Here is a 19437-nt window from a genome sequence, read left to right on the forward strand (position 1 = left end):
CGACCCAGGAACACAATGGCCAATTTTCTGACATCTCTGGGCTTGGCAGATGTATGGCGCGGGAAGACCCACAAACACGACAATACACTTTTTTCTCAGCAGTACACAACAGCAGATCTGAATTGACCATATCCTGACACTGGCAGGCAAGACACATTATTTCAAGGAGATTAGGCATTTAGCTAGGGGCATTTCGGACAATGCCCCTATAATGGCCCGATATGTGGTTGGTGCCACCCACACTCATAGAACAATCTCCATCAATCCCTGGTGCCTTAAAATCTTGCATATTAAAACAAACCTTTTGAAAGCCACATCTCCCTATTTTTCCAAAAAATCCAGGGTTGGTCCAGTCGTCTTGAGTTATCTGGGAGGCCTATAAGGCAGAAATAAAGGGTCAGGCACTTTCCCTCACAGTGGAACACAAGAAGGAAAAATGCAAAAAACTGGAAGAATTGGAGCGTGACATTCTAATTAGGGAGAAAGCAGCCACCCATACCCATGACAGGGCAGCTGATCATATATTGGAGTTCAAGAGGCAGGAATACAGAGAGTTAACAACCAAGGCAGCTAGAGAAAAACACTGGGTGCAACTTCACAGAATATAAGAAATGGGAGACCGTGCAAGTAGATTGCTCGCATGGTTAGATAGGCGAGATAGGGCTGACCGCTGGGTCACAGCGATTTGTGGACGGGATGGTGTATGGAAGAGGGATCCGCAGGACATAGCAGAAGGCTTTTCCGAAGATTTTACACAACTATATTCCCCTGTAGCCACAGACACAGTAGATGAGTCGAGGGAACTGTTGACCGACATACAGGTCCCAGTACTAACCTAAGAAGGCCAACAATAACTTGATGCAGACCTCACGACTGGGGAAATAAAAGCGCCCATACTAAGCATACAAGCTTGGAAAGCCATGGGGCCAGATAGCCTCCCAATAGAACTCCTCAAAATTATGGCCACAAAGTGGCACCCCACCTGCTCAATATGTGTCTTAAAAGTAAACGAGTGGGAATATTGCCCAGAGACACATGCGTGGCATCCATTGCTGTGATTCATAAGAAAGGAAAGCCGGTAGAAGATTTTGCCTCATACTGGCCCATATCTTTACTCAATATAGAAGTCAAAATTCTGGCCATAATATTAGCAAAGCGGCTCCTCACAGTGGTGGCTAGGCTTCTACACCTGGATCACTCTAGATTTATGCCGGGCCGAAATACCGCACTGAACCTGCGGCGACAGAATGGGTGCTCGCTAGGAAGGACACGATTCAGGAAGATGCAGCCATACTGTTCTTGGATGCACGCATGGCCTTTGATACTGTAGAATGACCCTACATGTTTGCGGTCTTGGAGCGTATGGGTCTGGGGAAAACCTATATCGAGTGGATCCAACTTTTATACCCAGAACCACTTGCTTTGCATCGAGGGACAAGACAGGGTTGCCCCTTGTCCCCAATCATATTCGCACTGATTCTCGAGCCCCTGGCAAGCTGGATATGAGGAGATGCCTTGGTAAGTGGGCTAAAGTGGACAAATGGGTGAAAAGATAGAATCTCACTCTACGCTGACCACATTTTGCTGTATGTGACGTACCCTCAATCCTAAATTAACCGAGTCCTCCAGATCTGTTCCAACTTTGGGAGGTACTCAGGATACACAGTTGATTGGTCTAAATCAGTGATATAGCTGCTTCACTGGCCTGCCCCGGTCCTACCGGTAGAATGCGGAGCAAATATAGTGACAGATGTTTTTTGATATTTAGGAATATTCGTTACGGCTAATCCTAAACTTTTCTACAAACAAAATCTCCAGTCCCCTCTAACTCGTCTTCAACGCAATGTCCAGCACTGGCGTGCACTACGGATATCCCTGTTAGGGCAAGCAGCATTATACAAAATGGTGGCTTTACCCCGTTTCCTATATGCCCTACAAAATACGCCCTATAGAGACCCTGAAACATATTTTAGAGTGATAGATAGAGAAGTCAGAACACTGATCTGGTACGGGAAACCGCCCACATTGCAGCCCTCAAGCTGGTTCGGGGATGGTGTGATGTGGGGATAGCCTTACCAGATATTGGGGTCTATTATTGGGCGGCCCACCTGTTGATTATTAATAAATGGATATATGGTGCGCAGCAGGAACCAGCTTGCCGCATGAATAAATGGCTGATGGGCAATGGGGGATTCAGAGAGGCATTGCACACAAAGCCGAATAGGCAGCAGCTCACTGGACCAAGGGTCCTCACAGTTGCCCTATGGCACACAGTCACAAGAAAATTGGGATGGTATAATAAAGTGACACTGAATACACCCCAGTGGCACGCGGAGATATTGGGCAAGCTAATCAGAAATCAAGGGTTTGAAAAATGGGATACTATTGGCCTGTCAAACCTAGGGGACCTTGTAAAAAGAGGTAAAATATTAGCATTTCCTGACTTAAAACAAGAATATAAGTTGTCCCCGGGGAAGCGTTTAGACACTTGCAAATACATCATGCCTTGCAGATGGTGCTCCAGGCGGAAGGTGAAACACCGGAGGCTTCATCTCTGGAAGACAGGTTGCTCGCGGAACACATAGACCGTAAGATATCACTCACCTATCGGAAGCTAACCAACAACTCTCCCAACTCGCTGAGGAGCCTATATGAGCGCTGGCAGTCTGGGGGACTTAGAGGAGGAGGATTGGCGCAACGCCCTAACCTCCCCCCGAAAAGTTGCCATATCTTCACGATTGAGGCTAATCCAACTAAAGGTTCTCCACAGAACATACATTTCTTGTACATCACTGGTCAAGATGGGTAGAAGTAGCAATGCAGAGTGTAGAAGGAGATGTGGGGGAATTGGCACCTTTTACCACACACTCTGAGAATGCCCGATCATCCAGACATACTGGAAGACAGTAACAGCAGGAGTGTGCGAGGTGAGTGGCAGTACCCTGCCCAAGTCACCCAAATTGTGTTTGCTTAATGTGTGGGAGGCCACAGACATGACCCGCATGGATCAACTCTGGATTGCCATTGGTTTTATAGTTTTCAAACGAAACATTGCCCGTCGGCGGGGTGTCCCCGAGCAGCCAACCCTTGAGGAATGGGAGTGGGACATGAATTGGTGCATGTCTGCAGAAAAGGCGGTCTACATGAACAGAGGGTACCCCAAGAAGTGGGATCAGGTATGGGGAGAATGGAATACACACAGGGGCAACATTTATGTTTCTCCCTCCCCTCGGGAAAGTGGCCCACCATGGTCAAGACAGTCTGTAGATTCAATTGGTGATGAATAGAGATGGGTGAGAGAGATCAAGGGGGGACCAATGGAAATAATGCGCACAACTGTTTTATTTGCTGTGAGCTGTTGTGTCTTAGTTGCCTTTTTTCGTCTTGATTAATACATGCTGTACTGACAATTTCAATAAAAAAGAGTTTATTAAAAAAATAGAAGTGACTCCAAGGGCTAGTTTACTGGCCCCCTGTTCAGAGCCACAGGGACATAAAAGGCTCCCAACATCTTCAACCCACACCTGGACCCAGCCTGAGGGAGTCCTGGATCCCCAAGAGGTCTCCATTCACTCCTGGACCTTTGGTTGTGGTGCTAAAGGCGCTCAGCTGGGCAATTTTAAAACTGAGGACTTAGACAAAATTTGCCCAAAAAGTGCTCTGAGAACCAGGGGAACACCAGGACCCACCTGCACACATATCCGCCAGAGGGGAATTGCTAGTCGGATTGACATTGCAGCTTCTACCTCTACATTCTTTTCCACTGCACCAAATCTGTTTCAGCGTGCCTTCGAAAAACGGGTATGTGGCTTCGTGGAATTGTCTTCGGCTACAGTCTTCTGCCCTGTCCCGCTGGAGATTTTCAACTTAATTTCAGATAGCAAGTATGAAGTTACAAATTGTCACCGCAGCTTCGCTCCCCGGCCATCCAACAACGACGCTCTCCAAACATTTTTCTTCAGAAATTTTTCTTGGTCCAAAGGAAAGCACTGACCGGGCCCAATCCACTTATTGTATTAAAACCGTTCTCCATCGCGGTCTGCCTTAACTTTCGACTTTGACCCCATCTTGCGGGACCAGATGTCCGCGGTTGACGCTTTGATCTTTTAGGCACTAAATTTCACAAAATGTATTTAAAATTAAGAACTCCAGTTCTACTGGTTGAATTTTTGCCATTTTGGTATCTAATCATTTATTAAAATGTACTCTATTGTTCTAAATTAATTTGGGATTCTTCTTGTGCTGTGTTTTCACTTTATTACTGTTTGTGCGCTGCATAAATAATTTACACATTGCCTCTATGTTAAGCCTGACTGCTTTTTGTACCAAGCTACCCAGGGTTAAGCACAGGTTAATTTAGTGACTTTTTGTGGTTTACCCTCCAAGGGATTGTGGCTCTTGCTCGACCAGGGTTCACAGACCAGTCAACCGACAACCCAATTTCTCAGAGGCCTAGTGACTTCTAATGAATTCACTTACAAGAGGTTTTAAGGCTTCTGGGGCCAGATGTGCGAACTTTTTTTTGCATGCGCAAACAGGTTTGCGAACCCGTTTGCGCATGCAAAAACATCATGGGCCATGTACAAAGCCTATTTAGCGAATCGCAATTTATTTGCGACTCACTAAATAGGTTTTGCGACTAGCTATTTGGAAGAGGCTTCCCTTCCAAATAGCGAGTCTCAAAACCATGTAATAATGTTTTGCAAAACGCAATTGCGGTCACAAAACACTCACAATTACCACCTATTTCAAGTAGGTGGTAATACATTTGCAAAGGGGAAGGGGTCCCCTGGGGACCCCTTCCCCTTTGCTACTGCATGCAAAAATGTTTTTTAATGTCTGGCAGTGGTCCCAGGGACCACCGCCGACCCTAAAAAAATTAAACAAAAATGTTTCATTTTTTTTTTTAAATGCACCCCGTTTTCCTTTAAGGAAAACGGGCTGCATTTAAAAACAAGCATTGGCATAGCCAATAGGTCTCGCATTTGGGACCTTATAAGTGTTTAGCCATGCAAGGATATTGTGCTGCATAACTAAATACTTATAAGGTTCCAAAGGCGAGACCTATTGGCTATGCCAATGCTTGTTTTATTTGTTTTTAACAGCGTGAGGCTACATTATCAGAGTCCCTGTGTTTTCCTTCAGCTTTGTCTGACAGACGAGACGTCTGCCCTTCAACCGCCCCCTGCCCACACACAAACACACACTGCCGCTACCACACTACACCTTGAAAATATCAGTGTGGTACAGAGACACTGGGATGTGAAGTAACGAGGCAGGATTTTCTGAATTTCAGGCGTAGCTCATAAAAGAAAAGACATCTCTGCAAAGTCACCAAAGCCTACGAACTAAAACTGTAGTGTAGTTCCTATTTTCCCTATAGGCCCAGCGCATTGGAATAACATAAACAGCAGTTTAGACGTAGGACTGAGGTCTTCTAGGTCTCTACTGACTATGTTAGACTTAATTTAGGTTTGCGCCAGCTAGCTCAGAGGTCACTGGAAACTTTCTTGACTGAATAGGAAGTGATCAGCTTCCCTGGCTCAGACAAGAAGGGATTCAGCTTCCGACAACCGCATAAACATGACAACTTTGCTCCCTCAGAATAAGAGTCAATCTCTAGAGTCGTGTGAAACAATAGACAGCTATTTCACTCAGTCAGTTGTGCAGATTTAATTTCACCAGGGTGCCGAGTATAGAATAAAAGATATTATTTATTGAGCGGTCTTCCTTCTCATGCAAGAGAAATGAATTGCCACAATTGCAAGATTTGTTATAACGTAAAGTGCGTACAGTAAAAGGAGTATTACGAAATAATACTGTAAAAGCATTGATATGGTTTCTTAGCCATAAGACACTTTAAAATGGATAAAATATATATACATATATACATAGGCTAACGTGCTCAACTGGTGCTTCTAAAATACGCCTACCCCGGTGTACCTGACCTAAGCCTAATACGTGGGAAGGAGTAAGTAAGTAGCAGTTTAAGTTAAGTAGGTTTGTTGCCAAGGATCTGTTCAAGAATTCTCTCTAAGGGTTTAGTCAGCACTGTACCTTGGGAATAGAACGTAGGAGGTCTGGTATCTCCCTCTCAGGACTCGATATTCCAGTCACCCGCAAGGGTAGGCTGGAAACGCCGGAGCTGGATTTTCTCGGCAGGAGAAAAGACAGCGTCTTTCTCAGCGCGTCAAAGAGGAGGGGCGGCGTCCGTGGGCTCCTCGCTTCTGCTGGGCTCTCGGAAAGTAGATTAGGTGCTCTGCTCCAGAATCACCACGGCATATTTGCTTAAGGCAGCGTTGGTATATTTCTACCTGAAAGGTGCAGAGTTTGACGTAAGGTTTGGACATAAGACGTCAATAAAGATGTCACTAAGAACTGGTCGTTCTTACAGTGCTCGCAGGAGTTCTATTACAAATCAAAACAAAGCAAGCAGGGCTTTCCCAGGTTGCTGGGGGTTTGGTGTGTCAAAAGAACTCGGTGTGCTCTCTAGGAATCTAAGGAAGTAGCTTCTGCTGTGTCATGGACTGCAGAGGCGATTTACTGAAAATATTGCTCTGAATATTATGCCATTATAGGAATATGTATTGATTATAGCCGTATAGGGGCATAAGGTCACAATATTGAATCGGGTTCCTAGATAAAACACATCAAAACGGTACAGTTTACTTTATGGAACCACCCTATTAAAAATAGTAATGACTGAAAAAATCAAATTGGGAGAAGACGCAACTAAGGATGGGCACAATAAGGACAAGCTTAATTGGCAGTGCCGCGCAGGTAGCCGCGTCACTCCTTGCTTGCGCTGAACGCATTTGTCACCCGCTGCAGGGCATTCGTCCACAGTAGCATATGCTTCCTTTCCAAGCTGCCACTCAGAAGCCTTACTTTTAAATTGCAAAGTTTGCCCAAAGTCCCCCTTGGTGCCCTGGAGTGCCACCTATGGAAAAGTGACACTTTCATGAATATTTTATGCAGTGCACAATGGTGCAAATAATCAAATGTGAATTCCCTTTCAGCACTTAAAATACACGCAGGCAAATGACACTAAATTAAAGTTGCATGATCTCCCCAAGTATGCTTAAACAAAAAACTGTCCGATTTTGGCCTAGAATCTGTAAACATGATTAACAGATTTAATTGCGGTAAATCTCACTGGATGCCCCTGTTATTTTGACAGCTAGGTTCAATGTTACTTCAGCAATATTCTGTCTCGGAAAACATTTAGAGAGACCAGCCAACGTTATAACTGAAGCCTTTCAAGCGTGAAATACAGTTTAGACTAACAGAGCAGCAAGACGGTCTTTCAAAAAGGGAGACTCTTCTATTGCATTTGCTGGGCAAATGTGAGCATGCTCTACGCGTTGAGTGCAGGGACCCACATTTCAGCCACCAATGCAGAGAAGGAACAATATGGGCATTTAGATATCGGGAGCACTATACAATAGCAGAATTCTAGCACAAACTTCTTTAAATTGTATTCCCTGCTGCTTTGGCTAAGATCATGCAATTCGGCGCCACTGATGAACAATGCAGTGCTCCATGAAAGATAAATGAATCTCTATAAAGACCTGTGAACCCACCCATACGTCAACAAGCGAAATGTAAGGCAAGGATGTGGGCAGCAAGTGGGAATTGCCTGTGATTCAGCAACCTTTAGTTAAAGCAGCAAGACGTCAACCGAAAAAGCAAAAGTGCGTGTTTGAGCACACAAGCGAACTTTCCACGCACACCGGGAAAGAGAATAAGAATATATGGTCTCGTTCAAATCTTAAACTCCTTTACTGCACAGTGCACTGATCAGGGATGCCAAGAGCTTCAGCAGAATTTCGTTTTGATGAGAGGAGGCAGCACGGGGAGGGGAGAGAGGAGGGGGCCTGTGCCGGATTCCCTTGCGGGAGCGAGCAGGAATCAAAAGCTCGCTCCTGCAAGGAAATCGCCAAACGTGCTTGCGTTGTCATTCAAAGCGAAACTGAATCGATTTCAAGAGGTCTTTTTCCTACGCAGCACATGAGCGCTTCGTAGGCGAGACATAAAACCCCGCTTTATTGAAAAAACAGTCCCAGACGTGGTGGTCTGCTGAGCCCAGCAGGCCACCATCCCTGGGAGGGCCTTTCATTCCCAATGGACTCGCAAAATTGCGAGAGGCTCATTAATATTAATGAGCCACACAATTTGCGACCCCATTGGGAATCGCAAACAGTGTTAAACCCACTGTTGTACATTTTATTTTGCGCCTCGCAATTTGCGACTCGCAATTAGTCTCAAATTGCGTGTTGCAAAATAAAATGGTTGTACATCTGGCCCCTGGAGTTATCTCCTCTTTTTCTCCCAATTATCTATCCATTTATATTTTGGAAGAAAAGCATTTCAAGCAGCTAATGTGCGAAGGCAAGTACAGGGAATGAAAAGAGTAGATGCCCTTTTTCTCCTTGAACAGTACTAGTTCAATATACTGATTAGTATATGGACCAAATTGGTTGTATCGTTCTAGCTGCAAATCTGTTATTAGTAAAAATACATATACTGATTGTGGCAGTTAACTTTCTCACAAAGAAACTGAAATCTTACCTCAGTTCCTTGATACTATGCAGAACTGGTGTAAGTTTCTCCAAACCCTCTGTCTGTATGAAACAGGAATCCAGGTTGAGACTTTCAATCGTCGTACAACATCCAAGTATGTATGAGAGGATAGTACAGTCTACTGGAGTAAGGTAATAGTTAGAAAAGTCGAGAGACACATCTTGTCCCACTTTGTCACGCACCAGGGAGCTGTTACGCGACTCAAAGAGAAAACAAAACATGTTCAAGAGCTTTCTCTTGTCTGTCTTTGTCTTTAATGGCTCTAGCTCGTCATGAACTTTCTCTCCTAGCCACTTGATGACTTCCCTTGTTGCCTCTGCAGAGAACCGCCCCAGGTAGGTTTCAAGTTGTGACCGACTTGGAGGGTGGGAAAGACCAGCAAGGAAGCGCAAAAGGATTTCATAGCGCCCATCTTCACAGGCGCTAATTGCCTGCATCAACTCCTTAAAACGGTCTTCTTTGTAATCAAGGAAATATACCATGGCAGCCCAAAACTCCTGAATGGTGAGGTGGAGGAAAGAGCGGGTGACTTCGGACTTTTCATCCATTTTAAGAGTTTCCATCATGAAACCTGACAATAACTTTGAAGGTCTGACCTTGAATGCTGACAAATCATTATCGTAGAAAACAAAAATACGGTTTCTGACTCCATGGTCAGCTAGCCATCCAATCCCTAGTAAATCAGTTTGAAGAGGTTCTGTAGTGAAATCAGCTTGAACATGTTCTGTAGTGTGATTTTTCAGGATGTTTGAGATGTAACTCACAAAGAGCTGAGTCACTGTTTTGGGAGGAGCCAGGGGTTTTGCTGTCTGCTTAGTAAAGCAAGGTTTCAATGCAGTGCATGTTATCCAACAATATGATGGGTTGTAGCAGAGTGTGTACAGAATTCCTGTGTCCCTCACGTACTGGAACACTTTTGATGATATAGCATCATTGTTATAAAACTTAGTAAAGTACCTTTCTCGCTCTTTGGAGAGAAATCCCACAATCTCTGCAGATCGATGAAGAATGCCAGTCTCAAGTTTTTCTAGAGCAATTGGACGACTTGTCAGCAACACACAACAACCTTTGAGCAGAGTTTGCTTCACCAGGCTGGCTACAATCGAACTTACAGTCTTCACCTGTCCTGGGCTGACACACAGATCTTGGAAGGCCCTATTGCTGAGATCCACTTCACACCTGCTTTCGTCCAAGCCATCAAAGATAAAGAGCAGCTTTTGAGGGTCCTCCAAGATCATCCCAAGGTTTTCCCTGAGGAAAGGGTATTTCTGAACGATCAGCAGTTCCAAGCTTATTGGTGTCTCTTTTTCATGTTGATTCAGTTCACGAAATTTAAAGAAGAAAATAAAAGCAAATTTTTGGTAAAGCTTTCCATTCACCCATTCAAAAATAAACTTTTGCATCAGTGTGGTCTTTCCCACTCCTGGCACGCCAGTCACCATCACGCACTGAGGCATGCGATGGGATCGGAAGCACCAGCGAAACAGCCGGTTGGGAGTTATTCGCTCCAGTCCTGTCTGTACTTTCTGTCGAAGATGATACTCATGGAGCTCCCCGGCCTCCAGAGCCTCGTGATGCACTTGTTTCCTGAAGCTGCGCTGTGATATCACCACCAGCTCCACATATCGTTCAGAGATTGGGAAACTTTGAGGCCCCTGGTTCTGCCCGGGGGCAGTGTATTCCATTAAAGTATTTGTCATTTGAAAAAGATGATGCTTGAGCTGTTGCTGGCAATCTGAAATCAGAGATAAAATAAAGTGTGTTTAACATTAATGTGTTATATATAATCTAAGTCACACATACAATAACGTAAACTTCATATCAGTGCTTAATTATGCATTTTAGGATGTGTTTACTGGTGCTGGACACAAGGAGCTAATTATGACCTCCAAGAGAAAGGAGACACTTCTGCCTGTTGACGTTTTTCCTCCGGATGTAGCAGAGATTGGCTAACAGGTGCTGTGCTTGTCAGCTTGCCCTGCCCAGGCACCTGAGAGCCCCTATACGGGATCCTGGCCTCCATCGTCATCCATAGCGTAATTCCAACTTTACGTCTTCTGCCTGAACAGAGCCTACTTGCTGCTAATGGGACAAGGTGGGAAGGAATCCTTTGTTATGTGTCTTGTCTTAACATGAGGCAAATGCAGAGGGACGTCATCTGGCTGGCAGACGCATTCTTTGATGAGAATTAACAATGAAATGCCATTGGTAAACTGATAATAATCGCTTTACTAGGAACCAATATTTTTGTGATGATGTGCTTTCTCGGAAGTCAGGGAACCAACAATAATATGTTTACATGTACCTGCATTGAGTGACCCAGATAAATCACACAAAATACAGAAAATATATGGTAAATTATAGTTAGTTAGAGAATAATAGAGTATGCATACATAAAAATGTAAATATAACAATTAACATTTTAAACCTACCTATAAGTACGAAGGAATGTTCAATTGGAGGCAAAAAATTAGGCGGCTGATTACGATGGCGGACGGCCATAAGTCCGTCCACCATCGTCCCGGGGATTGGGACCACCGGCCTATATGGCGGCAGACCTGCACTTTAAATTTCAATGCGGCTGCCACCATGGGGCTGCAAAAGGGAGTTTTAACTTTGTGGGGGGGTGCTGCTGGCTGCAGCACCTGCCGCAATGTTGAAAATGCAGGTTGGTCCTTTGCCTGCACTATTTGGCAGGCACCGCGCGGTGCCTGCCACCTTGTGCAGGGAAATGTAGCCCCCAGTGCAAAAACAAACTGTCCTGGCACAAGGGGGGCCCACAATGGGCCCCGAAGTCAATTCTCGCTAGCCTTTCCATGGCGGTGGTACCACCATGGAAAGGCTTGTGGGGATCAGGCATCCAAGTCTGGCGGGCAGTGCCTGCTAGGCACCGCCACCATTCTAGGGATTCGGGCTGGTCCGACAGGCAATCGTAATGATTGCCTCTGTCAGACCGGTGGCGGCCTTGCGATGGCGGTCAACCCACCACTGGCAGCCTGCCGTTGGCAGGTTCACTGCCATCATAATCAGGCCATAAATTGTAATCTGGAAACCCAATCTAGTAGTGATTCAGTGGATCCACAAAAGTTCAAAATAAATCAAACTCAGAACCACTGCTCCAGACCAATGATGGCAAGGAGTCGTTAAAAGTGGTGAGGCTTAAATGTCTGCTTCAGGTTGAACTATGCAAGTGAATCAAAATACACTGCCTTTCACTTCCATTAGGGGTGTTAGGTGTGGTTTTCCTCCGAGAATAGTTTGAAAAAGGAGGGTCAAATTAGAATTTTACGGACCCCTTTTCACATAAATTGGCTAAAACCCCAGAGGTTATGAAAGGTTAATAATAAAAATTATTCTGTGGTGTGCCAGAAACACCTTACCCTCCCACAGGCTTATTGAGGTTCCCCCTCTACAATAAAATGCTGAATGCATGGTGACATATTTTCAACTTCCATAAAGTTGTCTAAACTCTATATCAGTTGTAAGAAATACAACTTCTTCATAGGTAGGCTAGCAAAGCTCATGCTGAATTTAATGCATATTACAACAGATCAAACAAGCGGAGTCAAACCACTCTCTCTTCCGGCTGTGCAGGCTGGCCTGCTCTCAGCGTGACTCAACACTAAACAATCCAGGGCACAAGAGCCCTCTGTCAGCACCACCCTCCCCCGTGTGCGCAGCCCACACGGCCCGGCCGCAATATGCTGCAAATCTCCCCTCCAGACAGAGGCCGTCTGGGCGTTGCTGGTATGTTGCAAGGTAAAAAACTTGATGAACCTGCCGCAAGCCAGCCAACTAATTACCCGGGTTCACTGCATGAAAATGCAGCCAAGTCCGAGGGGTTAAGTCAATCCGAGAAGTGGCGTTAAGATTGTGAACACTCCGAATTGTTGAAGGGATGCAAGATCACTGGGGTCTTCAGAGCCGGACTTCATGTCATCCAGTCAGAGCAAAGAGAAATTCAAAACTTCACCCGGTGCTACACGTTTGTATTCAAAATTATACCAAGAGGCAGACACGTTTTGCAACGGAACTTCACCCAAACTCCGGAATAAAAAACCTTTCCTTGAAACTATGATACAAAGGAACCACCAAACCTGAGCACGAAGAAAACAAGCCTCAGCAAAAGGGAATAACAAGTGTAGCCGCCCGTGCCAGAACAAGCCCGGAAGTTGTGAGCGCGCGCGCTAAACTGAAATTAAAAAAAACACGCGAGTAATGACGCAATGCTGAATAAGACAAGCCCGGGAGTTTTGTGTGTGCACGTGCGCTAAACCGGAATTAAAAAAAAACACGCGAGTAGTGACGTGATCTGTGGTGGGGGAGGGGGAGGGCATTTAAGCACAAGCACAGTGGAAAGAGGCACATAAGGCTTAATGAGCCATGACACAAACCCACATGGCGGCTGTGAACGTGCACGCGCGTGTGACCGCAAGCTTGAGGCCAGCAAAAGCCTCTGGTAGCACTTTGAAAAGCCCCTTACTAAATGTCTCGCGCAGCACATACGCTGGCTCAGTCGAGACCTAAAAAGAACAATTGATGGACAGAATGTAGAACAATGTCATACATTCACCCCAGTACAGAGATCTGGGCCTACATCCATCGTTTTTTTGCTCTCCATGCCATTCCAGTTTGGACCCAGCCATCTGCAAATCAGTCTTGACCCTGCGCCCAATGGGAACAGTCCAGCCCGAACTGCCAGGCCAGGTCCTCCCTGGAAACAAGCATCCTAGGACCGGTTTCAGGGTATATCACCCTTCATCAGCCAGTCTAGCTTGAATCCAGAGGCACAGTGAGCTAGGGTCCCACATCTGGGCATACCCATCCCACATGTCGGTAGAATTTACACATGTGTGCAGATACTTTGATGCATCATGTCAGCCTGAACTGAACAGAGAGTATCTGTATGTAGGTGTGTTCACTGATGTGATGTGAAATTTGGTCTTATTAAATCATAAAAAGGTTTTACTCTTTTTGCATAATCTAGAATGTTTGTTCTTCCAAAATGTAGGAGTCCTAAAATGGATTGCAAACCCTTCAGAGTCTTCGGAGGTTGAAGCAGCATGCATTTTTCTAAAATGTTGGCTGCTAGGCTTTTGCCCTCACTTGACAGCTCGTATCCCAAAAACAGGATATTGAGATGGGCAATTTTATATGTCTTAAAATTAAATTTATAGCCCAGATTTGTGAATCCCACAATTATGTTGTTCACCCTGCACAAGTGTTCAAGTAATTCAACGTCCGTCAGATAGATGTCATCTACTTGGGACACAACCTCCTCATTGCATGATTGTAATAATTCTTACACTCTTGCTGAGAATAACCCAGGGCTGTTCTAATACCCCTGGGGCAAATGACAGAAGTGATGCTGAGTGCAGTGGGCAAAACATTCTATCAAATATCTGATTTGAGATATCTAATGTTGTTTTTTTTTACACACAATGTTAATCATTAATGTAGCACAATGTGCATTTTGAACTGCAAAGGGTACTGTGCATGTGTTTAGATGTTGATTATCCAGTACTAGACAATATAAGTGGTCAGGTTTCATTAAGGGAAAGAAAGGAATGTTCATGGGAGAGGTGTAAGTCTCAATCATACCATGGTATTCAAGTTGGCCTAAGATTTCTTTGACCTGTCTTTTTGCATCATTTTTAATAGGGTATGGGTTCTGTAGATTTGGAGTAGATTTTAAAGGGCTGTCATGGTGAGTAGACTCCTTGTCCCACAATACATGGTTATGGTAAAATGCCGGAGCTAGTAATAGCACCCACTCCTGCATGTATGAATGTTATAAAGATTCTGGAACGAGGTTAGAAACAGCAGGCAAAATTATGCTTTGCCCTTTAGGGCAATCGTCCACAAATTCTGGCTGCCAATCTTTTACTGCTAACAGGAAATCCTATCCAAATGTTAAGTTCTCCCAAATGAGACCTTTAACGTTTCTTGAGATGTCCCCCGTCTATTTGGAGTATAATTTCGTACAGTCTATGTGGCACGCTAATTCTTGTATCAGGTGTTTCCACCATGATATGTTCATTCAATACTGCTGTCACCAGAATATCCTTCATGCTCTGGTGAGCTATTGTTACTTGTGCCGCACTGTCTAGCATCGTCAGAGCCGATTCTCAGTTCAGAAGCTGAGTCCTCAGTAACCTAGGCATGTCTAACTTTTAAGCCAGCTACTTCTTCTTTTTGAATGTAGGTTTTGCCTTAGGTTGTTCTTCCTGTTTGATAATGTAATCTGAATTGCGAAGTGTTTCCCTTTTTGTCTTTAGTCGATCTTCTGTCTTTTTGTCTTATCGTCTGTCCCTCTCAGAATTTTTTGATGAACCCTGAAAGAAACGCAAGGAACATGTATCAGTGTCTTGATATCTGTCAGGTTTCCTAATGTTATCATGATTCCTAAGGTTATACTTCTTTTCAGACGACTCCAGTTGGGGAGACCCTCCCCTTGATCGTGAATTCTTTTCTATATTGTTATTTTTAAATTGTTTGTTATCCCATTCCGTTTTTGAAGTAGATGGTGCTTGCTTTGAGTGGTCCTTGTCGGGACTACCCACCATTTGTGGCTTCCCTGTTTTGGCTCCCAAACCATCTCTACCTAATGCAGCATAGGTTTCTTCGATAATGTTTGGTAATTAATTACTGCTCCTTATTTATAGGAGCTAATTCCCATAGGCGGCGGTGCATTGCCACTGCAGCTGCCTCTACCTTTATGTTGCTCAGCATTACTGCAGAGACTTGGGCAAAATGACCCATCAGTTTCATCCCCAAGTTCAGGACAGGTCCTGCCCCATACTTATTCAGTATCTGTTTCAATACCTCTGGAATGACTGCTGTTGAAGCGGTACTGTGTATTCTTATGTTAACTGCAGCAAAGATTGTTCCCCAAGTGGTACAATCCTCAATCGAGGGAACTGTGCCCTTTGGCAAGCAAATGGTTAGCATTGTATGTTTTTCCTGCGGACCTGCATGGGGAAATACTTCTCAGAGTTGTGCAATTTTTTGTTCTATTGAGAATGGAATTTGCTCCTGTTTTCAGGGGATTGTCCCCATTACTGATTTTAGTGTTTGTGGGTTAATCGTAGGTGTGGTCTGATGTAGACTGACCGGAGCATGTCTAGCAGGTTGGACTATTAATGTTTGCATGACAAACTGGACAATCTGTATAGCCTTACTATTTCTTTATATATTGCACGGACTTCACCCACTCATAGTGCATCTATCTCAGGATGTGGAGTGTATGTCGCTAAGACCAGCCAGGTCACTCCTTCTATGCTGCTGAGCGGACTGGTTCTGGGATTGCCCCGTCGTTGCCCGACGTCTAGAGCACTGCAATCACTCCATTGGCTGCCTGTCGCTCGTCGGATCGAGTTTAAGGTGCTTTGCCTAGCTTTTAAAATTTTGAAAGGTATGGCTCCACCGATCTTGACGAATTTACTGACCCCTTATGTTCCTTCTCGATCCTTGAGATCGATGGGTCAGAATTTGTCTGTGGTTCCACGTTTTTTGCTGTGCAGGATGGGTGGCCGCTCCTTCAGGGTAGTGGCGGCCAAACTGTGGAACTCTCTTCCCAGTGAAATCCGAGCTATGGAGGATTTACTGCAATTCAGACGTGCCATCAAAACTTTTCTTTTTTAACTTATGTTTCTGATCTCCCTTTATGCGCTGTGTGATGTTGTGTTGACCTTTCTTGGCGCCAGGACGCCCCTTTGCTGGGGCAGCTGTGCGCGGTATAAAAGCCAATAACATAACATAACATAACATCACAGATGTTGTGTGTGGGAGGGCACCTTTAAACCAGTTTCTGTGTTTCTGGTAAGTTAACAGGACTTCAATGTCTCTGTATGGAATGTATTCTTCTGGTAGTTCAACTACAATGTATATGTGAAACAATTTAGTCAACGGATCTGCAGGGGGTAACTGAACCCAAGAATAGAATACCTCTGATCGAACACCTCGTGTGCCTCAATCATGAAGGTAACACAGACACCTGTTGAGGGTATGCCGCGTTCTAACAATTATTTGGTTACTGCATGTCTGCTGTTTTCTGTACTATTGAGAACGTTTGAATACTCGTCTTCCCCTGACCCTCCACTGCTACTCGCAGGGTCAGCCATTTTTAAAGGAGAAGAATACAAATGTAAGCGTTAGGGTTTTGCACAATATGGGAACTTTTATCCTTACAAGCTTGTTTAAACCTTCAGCCTATACACAGGCTATATATGCTCAGCTCGGGCAGATTTGCCTTCCCACTTCAGACATCTCTGAAAAGTGTGAGTAGGACTTTCTGGGAAAGCACGAATGAACTACTCAAATTTTAACTGTTAATATAAGAACCAACCCAAGGTTGGCAACGCCATGTCATGTAATTCCTAGGAATGCACAGAACCTATGCGTTTTGGATGACTTAAACTGAGGGTTTGGTGTCAAAACCACTTCCGGACACCCCCACAGGATATGTCAGCCATTAGACAAGCTAGCTCTACAGTGCCACTACCACCCCCAGTATCTTACAGTGGTGTAGGTAGTTTCTGGCAACCACTGAACATGGCAACCCTGATTTCTCAGAGATCGTGGAAAACAGTCCAGTACATTTCGCTCAGTCACTCGAGCTTACTTATTCTCAGGAAATATACAGGATGCTGATTAGGACACTTTCAATAAGTATTTATTGGCCCAGCAAAAATCTTGTATAAAACATAAGTGCTGCGTCAAACAGGAGAAGCATACGAAAGAAATCGCAAGTGCTAATATGGTAAACAGTAGATACATTTCTACCAAAGTGCTACGAAGATGAACATATACAGTTCAGATAAACAGTAGCATTTGCATACTCCTATAATGTGTGCCCTACATAATTTTGCCTAAATGTACATAGCCTAGTTATGTAGGTGTAGGATGTATATGTGCATATGTGTATCTAGCCAAGAATCCCCTTGGGAAGCTCCAACCCCTTCACCTGATGGTAGAGAATGAAGGAACCCGTCTCTGCTCCAAGGATGACACCCTGAAAGGGATGTCAGATCGCTGCGTGTCGAAGATTCAGCATGCAGGACCCCGTGTCAGCGTGGAAGCAATTCTCCTCTAATTTGCAGGGGGAATAAGGGTCTTATATACTAGAGCTGTCACTCCACGGTTTCTTTTAGAATCAATATTTTTTAAAACAATGATAAATGTTTTGAAAACAATCATAAATATTTTTCCAAACAGATGCGATCATGCACAGTGGGCTGTTGGCAAAGGATGAAAAAAGTGGTGACCTTTATACAGAATAATTATGCTGTGCCTGGGAACATGTTTCTGTATGTCAGGTACAGCATTATTATGTAATATACTAAGAGCCTATTTACGAAGAGACAGCGTTAACTACTAGGTAAAAAGGTCACCCCTCAGAACCGTTATTGTCGTGTGGATGGGACAATGCATGTATAAAGGGGCATACATGACAGGACTAGCCTAACAAACATGACACCGGTGAGCGGACAACATACTGGTGTAACATTGCAATGGCCTGGTGGGTACTGTGGAAGTGAGTCAGTCTCTTGGTGTGGTTTACAAAGGCCCCAAAACCGTGGCCCACAGGTGACCCTGGTGCAGTGGCCCATCGATCAATGCACAATTGTCCGCATGGCCAATTCAAGCATTTACAGAACACGTTCTGGTCTAACTCAATGCCCATAAGGGCTCTATAGGCTTCAGCCCCCGTTGTGTGTCAGCCTAGGCTGAGACAGCTTCCCCTCACACACATACAGTCCTTGAGCCGCTGTGGGTGGCTGGTCTGTTGTGTTTGCGCATCAGTAACGGAGTATTTTTTAGGGACCATTTTCTAGATGATGAGGCTTTGATGCTTTTTCCACAGTCCCTAGAACACCTGCATCTCCACTCTGCCCATTTCTCAAAGTTGCCAATTATGTTTGCTGCCACAGTGTGGGAATGCATTTCTTACAAAGTGAGCTTTGACTTTTGTTTTTTGAAAAAGTCTGCAACATGTACTCCAAATCTAGGTATTGAGGCACTTTGCATGAGCACCTGTTACATTGTTCAAGTACACATTGCTGGGGGTATTAGCCCCCAACCCCAACATTGGCCTCTACATTGCTGGAGGTATTAGCACCCAATCCCAGAATTGACTCTACATTATTGGGGGGATAAGGCCCCAAACCCAGAATTGGCTCTACAATGCTGGGGGTATTAGCCCATCAAACCCCAATAGTGGCCTCTACGTTGCTGGAGGTATTGTCCCTCAACCCCAGAATTGACCTCTACATTGCTGGGGGTATTAACCCCCCAACTCCAGAATTGGCTCTACATTGCTTGGGTATTAGCTACCCAAACTCCAAAATTGGCCTCTACATTAATGGGGGTAATAGCCCCTTTCCCAGAATTGGCCTCTTTATTGCTGGGGGTATTAGCCCCCAAAATTGGCTTCTAGATTGCTGAGGGTATTGCCCCCTAAATAGGCCTCTACATTGCTGGGGGTATTTGCCTCCAACCCAAAATAGGCCTCTACATTGCTGGGGGTATTTGCCCCCTAACCCTACCCCTTGGATCTGAATTTCTTGAAGTATTAGCGTCCCCATGCAAATTGCATCCACAACGCTGAAAGTGTTCCCCCATCCCTAATTTATTTTTGTTTGAATTATTTTATTAAAGTCTTACAACTTTACAACAACCGTACAGGCTTCCAATAGACATTGATAATTTGTATAATACATCACAATACTTTTGTATTATTTCCAACCAAAATCCAGTGTCTTGTTCATTAGAAAACGTCAATACATTTTGGTGATTTGAAGGTAACTGAGCAGAGGTATCCAGTAGTCTCTGGGTCTAGAACTAGTAGGAAGT

The 19437-nt window shown here is 44.6% G+C and overlaps 1 protein-coding gene across 2 annotated transcripts in view; it reads right to left on the minus strand.

Annotated features, from left to right (window-relative positions):
- LOC147673965 (NACHT, LRR and PYD domains-containing protein 3-like) overlaps positions 1-19437 on the minus strand; it is a 526755-nt gene that overhangs the window by 206776 nt on the left and 300542 nt on the right. For both annotated transcript variants that reach the window (XM_086945049.1, XM_086945050.1), the window contains one exon: positions 8572-10318. In XM_086945049.1, the coding sequence (XP_086801175.1) occupies positions 8572-10318 (1747 nt within the window). The remainder of the gene's footprint in view (positions 1-8571; positions 10319-19437) is intronic.

This window comes from Lissotriton vulgaris, chromosome 12 (assembly GCF_964263255.1).
Source record: "Lissotriton vulgaris chromosome 12, aLisVul1.2, whole genome shotgun sequence".
NCBI classification, from domain to species: domain Eukaryota; kingdom Metazoa; phylum Chordata; class Amphibia; order Caudata; family Salamandridae; genus Lissotriton; species Lissotriton vulgaris.